Source organism: Prunus mume, linkage group LG3 (genome assembly GCF_029339155.1).
Source record: "Prunus mume cultivar Tortuosa linkage group LG3, ASM2933915v1, whole genome shotgun sequence".
In the NCBI taxonomy this organism is placed as follows: Eukaryota; Viridiplantae; Streptophyta; class Magnoliopsida; order Rosales; family Rosaceae; genus Prunus; species Prunus mume.
The window spans coordinates 2966426-2981389 of NC_142700.1; the positions used below are offsets into that span (position 1 = coordinate 2966426).

The window sequence follows — 14964 nt, forward strand, 5'->3', positions numbered from 1 at the left end:
TATACACATTACTTTTTCCCCTTGGATGCACTTCGTGCTTTCCATGGAGGAAAACAACATAATTATCTGCCATTTTTCTCTACTAAAAGCCAGCCACTCAGCTCATTCTGAACTTGCTTAACATTTAGCTTAGATGACCCATGATTTTTCTTTTCTTCTAAGCAAATCAAAATATGATAAGATAAATTAGAATAAAACCCAGCTAGCAGAATTAATAAGGAATATGGAACTTTAATTGTGGGTGTTGATGGTGTTCCCTAAAGTTGAGGGAAAAAAAATTAAAATAAAGAGGCAGCAACCACAAAGGATAATTTGGAAATTAACTACATGGTGCCAAAGATGAACCAGGACATTGCCGTGGCCGTGTAATTATGCGTGGATTGTGGAGTGGGTGGGGCATGCATATATGATATCATATGGTGCACGCAGCACGCAGCATGTGCCCTCTTTGCTCGGTCAAATTTAAGATACATATCTAACCTCTACTGAAAAAGATAGAGTACTCAAGACTGAAAGACTCATGTTCTAAGTCCCTGTCATGTTTTAGAGTTATGCTACCGTCAGTCGCGTGTGAGTGCTTGAAGCGTTCATAGCTGTTGATGAGTGCCGAGAAAGCCGAAACTTTAACCTTGTTCTGGTTCAGTTCATTTACTGCTTAATTTCCTGCAATTTAAACCAGTATCAGTAATTTAGTAGTGTCTTCTTCTGTTAGTTGGAATATTTAAGTTGCATAACCAAAACCTAGTAGATGGACAGATAGATAAATACTTGATACCAATCTCATTCGATACAGGGGTCCAATTGGTGAATAGTAGATAGATACTTCACAACCCAACCACTGGGTTGGTCCACTACTAAATTATGAAATTTGTCAGCAGAGGAGAGAAATAATAAAGATGATATTGAAATTTCCTGTTGGTTAGATTTTGTTAAATTTCCCGACTTCTGTCACATTTAATTTTTCTAAAGGTCATTTTTAAAGGAAAAGAGAGGAAGGTTAAAGAAGCTTCGATGCCTACATGCGCCACTGGCTCCTGTCCTCCCACAAAAAACTCAAAGCATTACTTCTAGTTGCATCATGAAAGCCAAAGCAAGGGAGGAAAGAACAGGTACATGCCATCATTGAAGTTGATTTTGGAAAGCAAAAGCGTGTTAGCACCTTCCTCTGAAAAAGAGCTTAGTCTTAAAGCAGTAAAAAAAAAAACCTTTGAAAAAGCAGCCCTTTAGGTTAACTTATAAATCTCACATTATGTAAGTTGTTTTTTTACTTCTAATTATCTTAAAACCAAGTTTGTTTTTTTGTTACATTGGAAGGAAAGAAACCACTATGGGGTTTCAATCTTGGGTGCCAAACAGGGGAGGGCCACAACCACTGTGGTAACTCCACTCGACATTTTAAAACCAAGTTTACTTAAGCCTAGGTGAGATTTTCAACAGTCTCAGTGAGTGGTTAACTTACCCAAACAAAACAACCAACAAAGTGAGACTTTTAAAAGATAAACAAGACAGATAGAAGTCTCAAGGCATCCAAGAGGCAAGAGGACCAAGATCCAATTTCACATCAAGCTTTCATGTGGCATTTGGTGATTGAAGTTTGCATGTGGCAAGTAAGTCTTCAATGTTTGGTTATAGCAGTTGCAGAATTAAAGCACTTGATTGATAGAAAGGGTGGGGGCCATTGTCCTTTTCTGTTCTCTCCTCAACCTCCTTCCTCAATGGAAAATGGGGTTCACCCACCAACATCCCTCCCTTCCTCACTCACAGGCTCACAGCAATAGACAAAGGAAGATGCTTTTGTCAACGTTTGTGCTTGACAAAGCAGCTAGAGCCTTTTCTTTATATTTCTTTTCACTTTTCTTTTTATTGAATTATGTGAAATTTGTTGCGCGATTAGCGGAAGGAATAGTTTCAGCCTTTCAAATGCGTTTTTTCTTCTCTCTTTTTTCTCTGTCCTTTCCTTTTGTTTTTGTCTTGCAGACTTGAGTTTTGAACAAAAATTAGTGGGAGCGCAAAATTAATAATACATTTATCTGTAAAAGACTACTGATTTCAGCTGAAAGCTAGCTAGGATAAAAAGTTATAAACTCATTCTTTTATATGTATAGAAAAAAGAAGCATTAATAATAAAACATAGATTTCTCAAAGACCCAGATACAAGAAGAGTAGGATAAGATATGTTAACAACATGAACCACTTTTAATTTAAAGAAATGGGTTCCAAAACAGAAGAGATAGCAACAAGAGATTGGGAACCAAAATAGGAAGCACAGGATTAACATCACCCCCAAGGCGTTTTCTTCTCATCCTCTTCCTAAAATTCTCTCTCCTCTGCTCATCACCCCACTGAGCTTCCTCTATTCCTTTTGCAAGAATCAATGGCGGGGGCAGGTGATAAGGGCATTTGGACCTCCAAGAAGTCTCAGGAAACCCAAATCTGGAGACCCTTTTGAGGAAGAGAGAGAGGCCCCATTGTAGATGGATAGGAGGGAAGGTGGATTTGGTGCAGAGGACTGGTGGGTAGTCCCAGTTTAGGTAGCATGGGATTTGGGTGGAGATGAAGAACTGAGAGTGAAGAGGTGGTGTGGTTGTTGGGTTGATTAGGACATGAGTTAAGGCATGGAGCCTTTGCTCCCATGTCGTGTCTTCCATTTCTTTCTTACTTATCTCTCTGTCGCAAGAATCAAGATGAGGTTGGTTGACTTGAGAGGAGGTAGGCGCTAGGCGGCCGCCTAGGCGGTCCTCTTTATTTTTTTCGAAATATATTTAAAACGTATAGCCGTTCGGCTATACTCTCTAAATATGTCTGACATCTCGTTGACAATAGTATAGCCGCGCGGCTATAATATTTAAATATGTTCGACACATGTCGCCGAAACAGTATAGCCGTGCGGCTATATTATTTTAAATAGTCGAATATATTTGAACAGTATAGCCGCACGGCTATACGGTTATACACAGTTCTATATTTCCATTTTTTTGGTTTGAAAATATGTCGACATGTAGTTGAAACAGTATAGCCGCGCGGCTATACGCTCTAAATATGTTCGACATTTTGAAAAGTATAGCCACTCGGCTATACATGTCGTAGTTTGAAACAGTATAGCCGTTCGGCTAGACTCTTTAAATATTAGAATATATTTGAAAAGTATAGCCGCGCGGCTAGACGTTTATATATATACACAGGAGTTCTACATTTTATTTTTTTGGTTTGAAAAGATGTTTTAAAGGTTAAGCTCAATTCTTTTTCTTTTAATTACATAATCCGTTAGATAAGTTAAATTTCTAATAACAATAGTATTCAAACTTAAGAAAAATATAAAGTTAATACCTTGGTCCTTATTTAGAAAATAAAATTAATAAATACATTGCTGCGAGATGATTTGAATTTTATGAAATGTGGCCAATAAGAAGAAATGAATTTTATTGATTATAAAATCAGTAGTCTTTTTTCTCTTGGTTTGAAAGTAGAATCAGTGTTCTTCTAACTGAAGGCACCCTCAAAGAACACGTTACATCCCCTGGTCGTTTTTGTACAACTCAATAAATTGTAAACGTGCAATTTACAGCTTAAAGTCTCTACTTGAGGCTATAGGTATATAGCCTATAGTTATTACACTTTGAATTGCAATAGAACTACATATACACAAGTAGTGGTGGCTGTCTCTTTAGTACCCTCTCATTGCCACAGGCTCACAGCTCCTTATCTGGAACAGATATGTTATTAGAAAGCTTATTGACCATTGATTCAAATCTGTAAAATGTTGCTACTGGGGTGTGGATGAGGGTGAGCTAGCCATCAGAAGGGAATCTGCATGGTTCAATTCCCCAAGTCTTCTCAGCGTAGTCTCGGATTGTTCTGTCACTGCTAAATCTCCCCGACCCGGCCGCGCTAAGGATGCTCATCTGAGTCCACTTATTTGGATCCGCAAATGCTTTATCAGCAGCAGCCTTTAGTCATATAGATTCAAATCCCACGCACCATAGTAAGTTATACAACACCAAACTCAAACTGCATATATATGCTTTGGGTTGGGACTGCCAAGTAAACAGAAATAATTACCTGAGCCTCTAAATAGCTTTCAAAATCAGAACCAAGCAAATAGAAGTCTTTACCACCGTCCACAGTATCACATAGAGATTCAAAATAGTCTTTAAAGCCGAAATAGCCATCTCGAACCATCCTACACATAATAAATATCACAGCAGAATTAGAACCTGAGGAAACAGTTTGCTCAGAACATCACCACACAATGGTCAAAAACGACATCAAACACATGCCCTCTAAAGAATCTGAAAATTTTAGACTGGTCACCCCAATCACTAACTGGCTAAGTGAGTATGATTGATTGAAGTGACTGTAATTGCATACCTTATAACACGTGCACATTGCAGTGGCATTTTAGGAGATCCTTCCTCACGCAATTTGGGAACTTCATGAATCTTTGCCCCGAACAAAAACTGGAGAAAGCAAGTTCTAAGAGAATTATCTCTGCTATACTACAAACAAGTATATACCAATCTAAAATCTTGAAATAGTCAATACACAGATTCCATCTTGCAGAAGTTACAGCAAAAGCAAATTTCAGTTGGTCGACAATACATGACAACACAATCAGCTAATCTTTAAGTTGGCTACATAAATCTCACTTGGACTTTCCATTCTCTAGGGAAGCTCATGTTATGTCCAGTCACACGTCGTCTATCTTTGGCGAAGGACAAAGATCAATTCATATCACAGTGGTATGCTTGTATAACTTTATATAATATTTACCAGGTTGTCTGCTCCTATTTCTTCAACAATTTCAACAGTAGACCCATCTTCTGTAGCTAAGAGTAAACATCCATTCATAAGAAATTTCATGCTTCCAGTTCCAGAGGCCTCGTGTCCTGCAGTGCTGCAAGGGAATCATCACAAGTTGAGATATCAAATATGAAAACCACAATAACATTGAAGTTTGGCCAAGAAACTCCAATAAGTATATGGAAAGATTGTTTTTTTGGGCTTTCATCAAATTTAGATGCTGCAAAGTTTACAAACCTTATATGCTGTGAAAGGTCAGCCCCAGGTATTACCAATTCAGCAACAGATACATTATAATCAGGAATAAAAACCTGGAATAACAGAGAAATTACATCAAATAGAAGATAATTGTATCCATATGTAGAGTGAAAAACCAGAGATTTTAACTCATGCTAGTTCCTCTCAATATTTGTACAAAACCAGATAGGAAGAACGCATGGAAGGATACATAATTCTTTCTCTTACCAACTTCAGAAGATCTCCGACATCAGTGTCATTATTTATTTTTTCTGCTACAGCATGACAAAGTTTGATAATCTTCTTGGCAATCTCATAACCGGGAGCAGCTTTTCCTCCAATAATGCAGACACGAGGTACAACCTTACTCCTTTGACTTTTCTCCATGTTCTGCAGCAAAGTGCTCATCTTATAAGTGGGGGCAAAAAGGAAAGAAAGCTCTTACCAAAAAAGAAAAAAACATAAGAAGAAAGCTCCAACTCCACATCATATCTCATTGAAAAATCAACAAATTACTGTCCAACAACTTCTTAAATTACCGTGACAAGAAGATGAAAAAGGTATCCACAATACTGGAGCATGGTGATAGCTCTCTTAAGAAGGTATAAGGTAGTTCTTTGCTAATAAGCTATAAAAATATAGAATGCAAAGTTCTTCACCATATAAAATCAGATTCACCTTGATACAGTCATATCGATGGATAATGCCAAGTATATTAAGCAGCTGTCTTTTGTACTCGTGTATTCGCTTTGTCTGCACATCAAACATTGCATCTAAACTAACCTGCAGTTGAAAGTGATAAATTTCAGTGTAATCTATTAGACAAATCTTCTAGACAAAAGAGAAAAGATGAACAGGATAGAAGTTTTAAGAACTTGTGACCAAACCTTCACACCACTCATCGCTTCAATGTACTCAGCGAGCCTCATTTTGTTAACCTTCTTAACCTACCACATGAGCATATATACAATAATAAACACACAAACGAGGCCAAAAGCATAATATATTTTTGGTTCCTAAGCAGCTGTACAAATATCAAGCATAAGGAGTACCATCATCCATTCTTGTTGAAGGTCAGGATCTGCTGCATATGCTCGCAAGCCAGTTAGAAGGTCAACATCACGAATCCAAGCTTCTGTTCCAAGCCATTTTGAGATAAGAGCACACAGGCTAGGATTACTCACCACAATCCAGCGGCGCTGAGAAATAAAATGTCAGTACATTATCACATACATGCATATAAACTGTATACTGCTAAGAATAATGATGAATCCCTGATTCATCGATGCATCATAAGAACAACCTTTGAATATGTTATGAGCCATATAATAACAATAATAGTAAAACTATACGCATGTGTATGTATGCATGTATATGCACAAATAGAAAACCTCTCAGACCAAGATTACAGATTGTACAGGAATCTATTCTAAGTTCCACAGCATCATGCATCCAATTAAGAGTTCACCAACAGACAGCATCAGAGTCAAACATTAATTAAGACATATTAAAGAAAACCGCAGGAAAGGTTGATGCATACCAATTTACTGCTCAACTGGGATCGTTTAAAAACTTAAACTATGTCGAACACTCAAAACCCATCTTTGGAGGTGTGTATCTCACCATCCTTCTTCAACCGCATAAACAGATCGAAAAGTCTAATGAAACTAGCAAGTACTTTATAAAAGATGCTATGAACTTTATACCTGGGTAACACCATTTGTCTTGCATTGAAATTTCTGAGGCCACAGCTCATAGAAGTCCTGTGAAAGAGAAGAGGTGTCAGATTACCTAATTTAAGGTATCATAAGAATTTGGATATCTTCAACTTTGTCATAAGACAAGGGAAAAGACAACGATGCAAGGAACACATAGTACCTTGAATAATTTTGCTTTTAGCAATTCTGAATGTACTTTGGAAACACCATTCACAGTATGGGAGCATACAATCGCCAGGTTTGCCATTCGGATACTCTGTCAAATCAAATGGTAATTAAAGGTGAAATTGCTAAACAAACGTTTTCTCATCAAGAAGACCAAAGAATCCTTAATAAACACCTTAAGAATATACTTTTGAAAGGGGAAAAAGAAGCCAAAAACTCATTTAAGTACAAAAGACTGCCTTGCAGAGATTTCCAAATGCCCCTTTTTCTATGCTCTTCGTTTGTTATGTCATCATTTAAGAGAGGATTATGCATAGGAGACATAATATGATTGCAAGAATAAGCACAATGGTGTACGGATTAACTGTAGAGTTTACAAAATACTACAGATAATACCAGACGCCAACCACAATTGTAAGCCCAGAATCATATATCTATCAAGAATACAACCAAATATATCATCAAATACAATATGGTTTTAAACATACCTTCACAGCGCCTTCCTCAATAATTGACATTCGGGATAGCCGATTGTAATCTAAACCAATCCTCTTCTTCAACTCTTCCACAAACGTAAAGTTTATTTCATATATAATCTGGAGCAATAAAAACCTTACCACAATGATTTGAGTGACAAAATAATAATCTCATAAAATAATGGTTATTGAACAGATAATTCTATTATAATTAGTTTATAAGGTTGCTTCAGTATAAAGGAAAGCATAACAATCTGATGGAAATAGAACTCTAGGAGTAAAGATGAACTGATGCACGAATTGATAAAAATTTCCAAAAACCTAGCAGACCACTATCTTGATGTAAATTTGTAATATATATGACAATTAAATCAATATTTCTTCATGTCGAAAAAGAGTCTTTAGAATCGCACTTGTAAATGGCGTGGGAGAAGACTGCCCAGTAAATCAACAGGGATTTTCTCCAACCCTTCAGCAATTACTGCATGTATTGTGAACGAAAATATTTTGCAGGCAATGTCCCACGCTTTATTCCAACCCAAATGCTCTTTATCAACAAGCACTCTCATGACCTCAGCTATCGCAAGAGATGGGTGAGTATCATTGAGCTGCAGAGCAACCTAATTAAGACGAGGAAAAATGAGCCGAGGAAAAAAGGAAAAACAGAAAAGCAAACCTGAACGACTATCAGAGGAAAGTAATATATATAAGTTCATTGTAGCTAAAACAAGCTGCCATATAGGGTAATAACATGGTTTATTCCCTAGAAATCAACATATGATAAAACACATATTATTAACACTTGGACCTTCTCTGGAAATTCATCAAAGTTACTGTGAGCCTCTTTAAATCTCCGAATTATGTCTTGTATGGATGCTGAGACAAAGAAATATTGTTGCTTCAATCGCAGTTCCTTCCCCTGTAATACAAAATAAAGTGAAAAGGGAAACATACTAAGCAACAAAATGAGAACATATATGAGTCATCCCCATGGAAACCACGTAACTGAGTTCATGACTTTTCTCCAAACTTCTAAGAAGGTACATTTTCTCAGAAACATGCAGATAAAACAAAAGAACAATAATGATAAAACCATCTTTCTTTTCTTCAAATAAGTAAACATGATTTACAACATAATGCTGGAAAAGAAAGAAACTATCATGTACTCAAGACCTCAAAGATGTTTAATGTTTACAAGGTGGATAGAAACGCAGGGAAATAACAGCATGATTATTGTACTCCAAAATCCTAAAGTTTGAGAGTTCAAGCTATCCATACAGTTCTTATACAGAATGCTAGATAACAATATGTTGATAAACTGTCCCAGCATCTATAAAAACCTGATGGGCATAATGGAAAATCTTCATCTCATTGAAGTAGCCAGTTTCTGCATGAACATATCATCTTTTGCTACAATACAATACATATTCAAAATATATTATAAATAAGCAATAAATAACGGCATTAAGAAGAAACAAGCAAACCTGAAATGAACGGTCATCAGGGTACAATACACTACTTATATTTTCTGCTTTCTGTCTGCAAACAACAGCATTGATGTAATCTCCAGTATTATAAGCTTCCTGCATGTGCAGATCATTGCATAGAAAAATTAGTCTCACCTAAAATTTATAGGAGGCAAGAGATGGATTCTATTGAAACATGAACAATTGGAGGAGAGAATACTGTAGCCACTCTTTCATTTGGGATTTCCATGGGATATTGATTAAAAACGCATTTCTGGAAATGCATAATGTTTAATGTTAGTAAAAATTACCATATCATGTTGATCACTTGGTTTTCCGGCCCATAAACGAAGAGTAATAGTATTCCTTGTTCCATAACCAGGTATGGGATTATCATAAGCCACAGCTTCTACCTAGCATTGTGGAGACAAACCACTAAGCTGAAATAACCAATTATATTCATCATGTTTACAAGATGCAATCCATCTTGCATATATGAATTAAACAATATCAAAGGATCTGTAGAACGAATGCAGCCTTAATAAATGGAAAAAGAGTTTATTGTCTTACCACTTCTCCAGGGATCCAAACATTGCATTTTTCTCCATTCAAATTTTCCTCTTCAACGACCCCATAGAACTTATCCATGTATATAATAAAAAAACAGAAGTTAGCAAAAGGTTTTGAAGTTTTAGGAGATATAATGAATATCAAAACAATCTCGATTATTCAATGAGCACTTTAAAAATAGTAGTATTTGCATACCTTCACTGGATACGTTACATGAACCCGCTCTGTTTCCCAAGGATTTCCAAAGTTCAACCAGAAATCGGGTTGTTCATGTTGGAAGCCATCCAGTATAACCTGGCGGAATAATCCATATTCGTAACGTAGTCCATAACTGCAAATTGAAGATGCAACATCACCAAATTACATCCCATGTAAGAAATTGTTGGCAAAAAACTAGTACCATAATAAAAATGGTGCGGAGTTTTCATATTGATTAATAAGTTTAGTACTCAAAGCCATTAAGCATGCACATTATTATAACGCATAAGATAAGTGAGGCACATCAAAGCATTTCCTATGGGATCACTAACCTATTTGAGTTTTGAGTTCTCTCCAGAAAATGCTTCTATTCTAATTTCTAAAGTGTAAAGAATCATGTCTGCGTTATCAAGCGGGAATAATATGCTATACATTAGGGGTAACCCTCTTTTGCCTAGACTTCACTGTCTTGGAGGAGGAAAGAGACCAAAGAGCTAAAAGGGACTGTCATCCTAGTATTAAAGACAAAAATTTGATGGGGGTATAATTAATTAGATTATTGTATGCTAACAGAGAGTCGGCATACCCCCATGCAGGATAGTCCAAAGTTGCCATAGAATCCATTTGGCAAGCTGAAAGACGGGCTAGGCCACCATTACCAAGGGCAGCATCTCCTTCCTTGAAACACCAGAAAAACACTTACCATAGCAGAATAAATTGCTAAATTAAGTATATATACCATGGTGTGCATGGTATATATAAGAGATCATAATGGGGGAGTGACATCAGCAAAAGAAAAAGGTGTGCATACTAACTTGCTCTGCCAAAACTTCAAACTCAAAACCAAGCTGGCTTAAAGCATCTGCATATTGATCCCGGATGCCAAGGTTGATGACACTATTTGACAAGGAACGACCTGACAGCTCAATAACAAATAGCATTTCAGCGGCAAGCCAGCAATACATCAAGGAAATATATACGGCACTAAATTCGGAACTCATGGAAAACAAGCAGTCACTTCAATACAAGATCAAAATGAAACATTATCAATTAGTCTAGAGAGGCTTGAGGTTAACAGACACTAGCATCATCCAAAGTCCATAGATTGTATAAAACAACTCTGATGGAAGTACATAAATACCCATAAGATACTCAAACGAGAGGAAGTATACGCGCTTAGGGTCTTTCCTCTTGAAGTAAAGCTGAGTATCATGCGAACGTTCAATCAACCGGTCTCTTACACTATGCGCCAAGGCCTGCAAAATAATCATAACAAGGTAAATAAATATGCAAACACTTGATAACTACAATAAAACTCAGGAAACCCAGAATAATGATAAATGACGAAAATGAAGAACATTTCCCGCCAAATTTGAGAACATTCAACTGTGCCCTGTTATGCCAATTTTGGAAACCACAAAATCAAACTATTCAAAAACATAATCCCAAAGATTACTATAAGAAAACCAAATTACCTGATAAGCTTCAAAATCATCGAAGTTAAAGCGGGACCTGGCCACCGTGTACTCAACGTGACGAAGAATATCCTGCTGCAGACTAATGGAGTCATTTTTCAAAAACCCATCCATTAGCCTGAACATCCTTTCAGCCTTGGCACTATCGGAGCCCAAGCTCATGCCCAAACCCGACCCGGGCCTGCGGACCATCACACCTCTCGTGGTGGGACTGGTGGGACCCATCGAGACTGTACCACCGTCTTCGATGGCGTCCGTCAAGGCCTTCTTGATCCTATCGAGGCTATTTGGGTCGGCGATTTTCGCCCCATGAGAATCGGTGACGAAGAATTTTTTGACGAAGAAGTCGCCTTCGAACTCGACGGTAGCTTTTTCAACATGGAGGCCGAGGACTTTGAAGACGCCGGTGATGACCTGGAGAAGGCCGATGCGGTTTCGGGCTCGGATCACGAAGAGCGTGCCGGACGGGTCGGATTCGGACTCTGAGTTCTCGACGGTGACAGATGAAGCGGCGGAGGGCAGCTGGCTAGCGGAGGCGCGTATGGGTTTGGCAACATGAGTGCGGCCGTAGAGGATCGATGATCGCGATGACCGTGAGAAGCTTCGAGAATGTGAGGGAAATAGAGGGAACAGAAAGGTGGAGGATGAAGATGCGAGCTTTGATTGGTCAGTGATGGTGAAAAGCCGTGAAGATAGCGTCGACATTGTAGAATGCGAGGAATTGGAGGGATCACATTTGCATGTGGAGAAAGACTCTGGTACAGAGAGCTTCGGGGTTTGGAGGTGGAAGAAGAAGAAGGAGGAGCTTTGAGTGCAATCACAGTGAGTCTGTGAGTGACTGACCGTGATAGTAGGAAAAAGGGACTTTCTGGACTTTTCACTTTGGAGGGGACAGGGTGAGGATACCAAGTGGACAGCCTCATTTTCATACGGTGAGGCTTCGTATTCTTTCTCGCCACACCTATATTGATTTTTGTTTTTATGTATGTGAATAAAAATGCAATATATTAGGCAATGGAATTCGTCCGTACGGAAAAGATGAAGGATGAGAGAAGTCATGAATTGGAGAATTTAAATAGGGTAATGAAGATATGAGAATTGGATTAATTGCTTCTTTTATGAGTGCAATTAAAGTTGATTTCATTCCCAATTTTGAGAGTATTTGATTACGATTGTAGTTGATTTTATTCACGATTTTGAGAATATTTGATTACGAATTTTCGTGTAGAACTCACATAATTTTATATTCCTTATACGTTAGTAGAGACATGAAAAGTCAAAAATCGGAATCATTCTAATTCACATATGTTACTAAACACGTAGAATATGAATTATTTCAACACCCATTCATGATCGCAGCACCGCATGTGTCACGATTGCATTGGATCTAATGAGAAGAGCAATGGGGTTGAATGTGGGCGATGAATACGTTGCAAAAGAAGGGTCGTCCCATTGGTTTTGGCAAAAGGCAAGAAAGATGAACAGCAAGCACGCCCCTTCCTTCCACCGTTGTACTAGCATAATTGCATTGCACCCTCCACAGTCACGAGCCTCAAAGCCCAAAATTATTCACAGCACAGCAACACACGAAGCCACCTCTCCACCTCCCGGCAGCCGTCACACTCACACGTGTCTTTTATTGGGCTCAAGCATTTGCCACCTCGTTATGCTCTTTTACCATGCTGTAAATTTTAGATGCCACGTCACTACAAAACCACACAGTCAAGTAAACTCTCTATCTGGAAACTTCCACACCGTTCTGGTTCTTTCGACATATTGTTTCTCTTTCCTTCGAATTCCAGTGCCACTTTCCTTAATAAGAGCAAAGCATCATTTTTCGAACATACCCAATTATAAATTTTGATAGCCTTGAAGAATTTGAGCAATTCATTGAGTTTTAAAAACACTAGCAGCTGTCTGAAGAGCAAGAAGATATGGGTGTGGATTACTACAAGCTTTTGCAGGTCGACAAGAACGCCACAGATGACGATTTGAAGAAAGCTTACAGAAAGCTGGCCATGAAATGGCACCCTGATAAGAACCCCACCAACAAGAAAGAAGCTGAAGCGAAATTCAAACAGATCTCTGAGGCCTATGAGGTTGGTCTTGCCTTCACCCTTATCTTCCTTTTCTTCGTTCACCTATTTTCTTTTGGTTATTGTTGTTGTTGTTGTTTTTTTTTTTTATTTATTTATATCATCTGAGTTTTATACCTCTAAACAAATCCCACATGTTCCTCACCTCCTTTTCTATTTAAGTCTCATTGTATAAGTTAAATTTTCCATTTTTACATTTAAAATTCCTCAAATGACAGAAAGATTCCATCTTTTTTCGTTTTCTAGATGGTGTACGAATGCCAGAGCTTGGAATCTGATATTGTGTCTTTTGAATTTATAGGTTCTGAGTGATCCCCAGAAAAGAGCAATTTATGATCAATATGGAGAAGAAGGCCTAAAAGGCCAGGTGCCGCCACCAGATGCTGGTGGTCCTGGTGGAGCTACCTACTTCCAAACTGGGGATGGTCCAAATGTCTTTAGATTCAACCCCAGAAATGCGGACGACATTTTCGCTGAGATTTTCGGGTTCTCAAGCCCCATGGGCGGAATGGGAGGTGGAATGGGAGGTGGAGGTGGTGCTGGTAGTGGCATGAGGGGTACAAGGTCCTTTGGTGGACTGTTTGGAGATGACATGTTTAGCTCATTCGGAGAAGGCCGGCCCATGACTCAGGCTCCACGAAAAGCTTCACCGATAGAGAAGAGGTTGCCATGTAGCCTTGAGGAGCTCTATAGGGGGACTACCAAGAAGATGAAAATATCAAGGGAAATTGCGGATGCAAGTGGGTAAGTTCCTGCTTATCACTCAGTTTTATAGAACGTACTTGTGTTTTTTGCTTTTGTACTTGTTTAATTTATTTTATGACTTGTGCATAATCAGTTATTCATTCATTTGACAATTTCAGAAGTTTCTGTAAAAAGGATGTCAGCAGTTTTCTGCTTTCCAATTTTAGTTGGACTTGATTTGAGTTGATCTGTTTCTTGTGTTCTTATCTTTTGAAAAGAAAAGGAAAAAGGAATATAACTGTTGCTACCATCCCATTTCCCTGCTGTTGATTGAATGATTCGTTATTCATATTGCAAGTCATGTGACCAATCTATCTATTTTCTGGGTTAGTGACCTTACTTATCATGTGATGCAGGAAGACCTTGCCAGTGGAGGAAATCCTAACCATAGAAATCAAGCCTGGCTGGAAAAAGGGAACAAAAATCACCTTCCCAGAGAAAGGGAATGAGCAAGGAAACGTAATTCCTGCAGATCTTGTGTTCATAATTGATGAGAAACAACACAGCACATTCACAAGGGATGGCAACGACCTTGTTGTCACACAGAAGATCTCCCTAGCAGAAGCTCTCACGGGCTACACAGTCCATCTGACCACACTAGATGGAAGGACCCTTACCATCCCCATCAACAATGTCATTCATCCAGACTATGAGGAGGTTGTCCCTAAAGAGGGTATGCCCACACCTAAAGACCCATCCAAGAAGGGCAACCTTAGAATCAAATTCAATATCAAGTTTCCGACTAGGTTGAATTCTGAACAGAAGGCTGGAATTAAGAAACTTTTGGCGGGATGATTTGATTCGGGGCATGAGTTGATTCATTCGATCCACCATGCGCCATGCGAATCTTCTGGGATCTTCTGGGACGCTTGTGAATATGTTTTTTGAGATGGCCTGGATTTGTATAACTAGTTAGTCTTTGTAAGGTTAAACATTTGTTTGCCCCACAGATGTAAGCTGGTCAATTCTAGCTTGGAAGAAGCATCAAATAAAGCTTAGTTATGTGTTCTAGAATTTAA

The 14964-nt window shown here is 38.4% G+C and overlaps 3 protein-coding genes across 3 annotated transcripts; 1 reads left to right on the forward strand and 2 right to left on the reverse strand.

Moving 5' to 3' along the window:
- Nucleotides 1–2117: 2117 nt before the first annotated feature.
- Nucleotides 2118–2741, reverse strand: LOC103324813 (uncharacterized). Its single transcript, XM_008226925.2, has one exon. It carries the CDS (start codon nucleotides 2646–2648, stop codon nucleotides 2202–2204), a length of 447 nt encoding a protein of 148 aa, XP_008225147.1. The 5' UTR covers nucleotides 2649–2741; the 3' UTR covers nucleotides 2118–2201.
- A 662-nt stretch (nucleotides 2742–3403) lies between these two features.
- LOC103324815 (uncharacterized) lies at nucleotides 3404–11947 on the reverse strand. The gene is made up of 22 exons (XM_008226926.2): nucleotides 11106–11947; nucleotides 10772–10886; nucleotides 10446–10546; nucleotides 10217–10308; nucleotides 9628–9763; nucleotides 9433–9501; nucleotides 9174–9275; nucleotides 8881–8979; nucleotides 8205–8315; nucleotides 7810–8016; nucleotides 7409–7516; nucleotides 6916–7011; nucleotides 6744–6800; nucleotides 6090–6236; nucleotides 5925–5984; nucleotides 5716–5820; nucleotides 5266–5427; nucleotides 5038–5111; nucleotides 4771–4894; nucleotides 4369–4457; nucleotides 4060–4180; nucleotides 3404–3947 (listed from the first exon to the last, which is right to left on the reverse strand). The coding sequence occupies exons 1-22, from the start codon at nucleotides 11808–11810 to the stop codon at nucleotides 3789–3791; spliced, it is 3039 nt and encodes a 1012-aa protein (XP_008225148.2). The 5' UTR covers nucleotides 11811–11947; the 3' UTR covers nucleotides 3404–3788.
- A 953-nt stretch (nucleotides 11948–12900) lies between these two features.
- On the forward strand, nucleotides 12901–14959 carry LOC103324816 (uncharacterized). The gene is made up of 3 exons (XM_008226927.2): nucleotides 12901–13204; nucleotides 13503–13945; nucleotides 14302–14959. Exons 1-3 carry the CDS (start codon nucleotides 13040–13042, stop codon nucleotides 14738–14740), a joined length of 1047 nt encoding a protein of 348 aa, XP_008225149.1. The 5' UTR covers nucleotides 12901–13039; the 3' UTR covers nucleotides 14741–14959.
- The last annotated feature ends 5 nt before the right edge of the window (nucleotides 14960–14964 follow it).

Excerpts from the sequence above, each read along its gene's own strand:
- LOC103324813 (XM_008226925.2), bottom strand. The coding sequence starts at position 2,648 with ATGGAAGACACGACATGGGAGCAAAGGCTCCATGCCTTAACTCATGTC.
- LOC103324815 (XM_008226926.2), bottom strand. The coding sequence starts at position 11,810 with ATGTCGACGCTATCTTCACGGCTTTTCACCATCACTGACCAATCAAAG. Across the intron at positions 10,309-10,445 it reads TTGAAGTTTTGGCAGAGCAA|GAAGGAGATGCTGCCCTTGG; the intron begins GTTAGTATGCAC and ends TGGTGTTTCAAG. Across the intron at positions 7,517-7,809 it reads TTCTCCCACGCCATTTACAA|ATTATATATGAAATAAACTT; the intron begins GTGCGATTCTAA and ends TTATTGCTCCAG.
- LOC103324816 (XM_008226927.2), top strand. The coding sequence starts at position 13,040 with ATGGGTGTGGATTACTACAAGCTTTTGCAGGTCGACAAGAACGCCACA. Across the intron at positions 13,205-13,502 it reads AGATCTCTGAGGCCTATGAG|GTTCTGAGTGATCCCCAGAA; the intron begins GTTGGTCTTGCC and ends TTGAATTTATAG. Across the intron at positions 13,946-14,301 it reads GAAATTGCGGATGCAAGTGG|GAAGACCTTGCCAGTGGAGG; the intron begins GTAAGTTCCTGC and ends CATGTGATGCAG.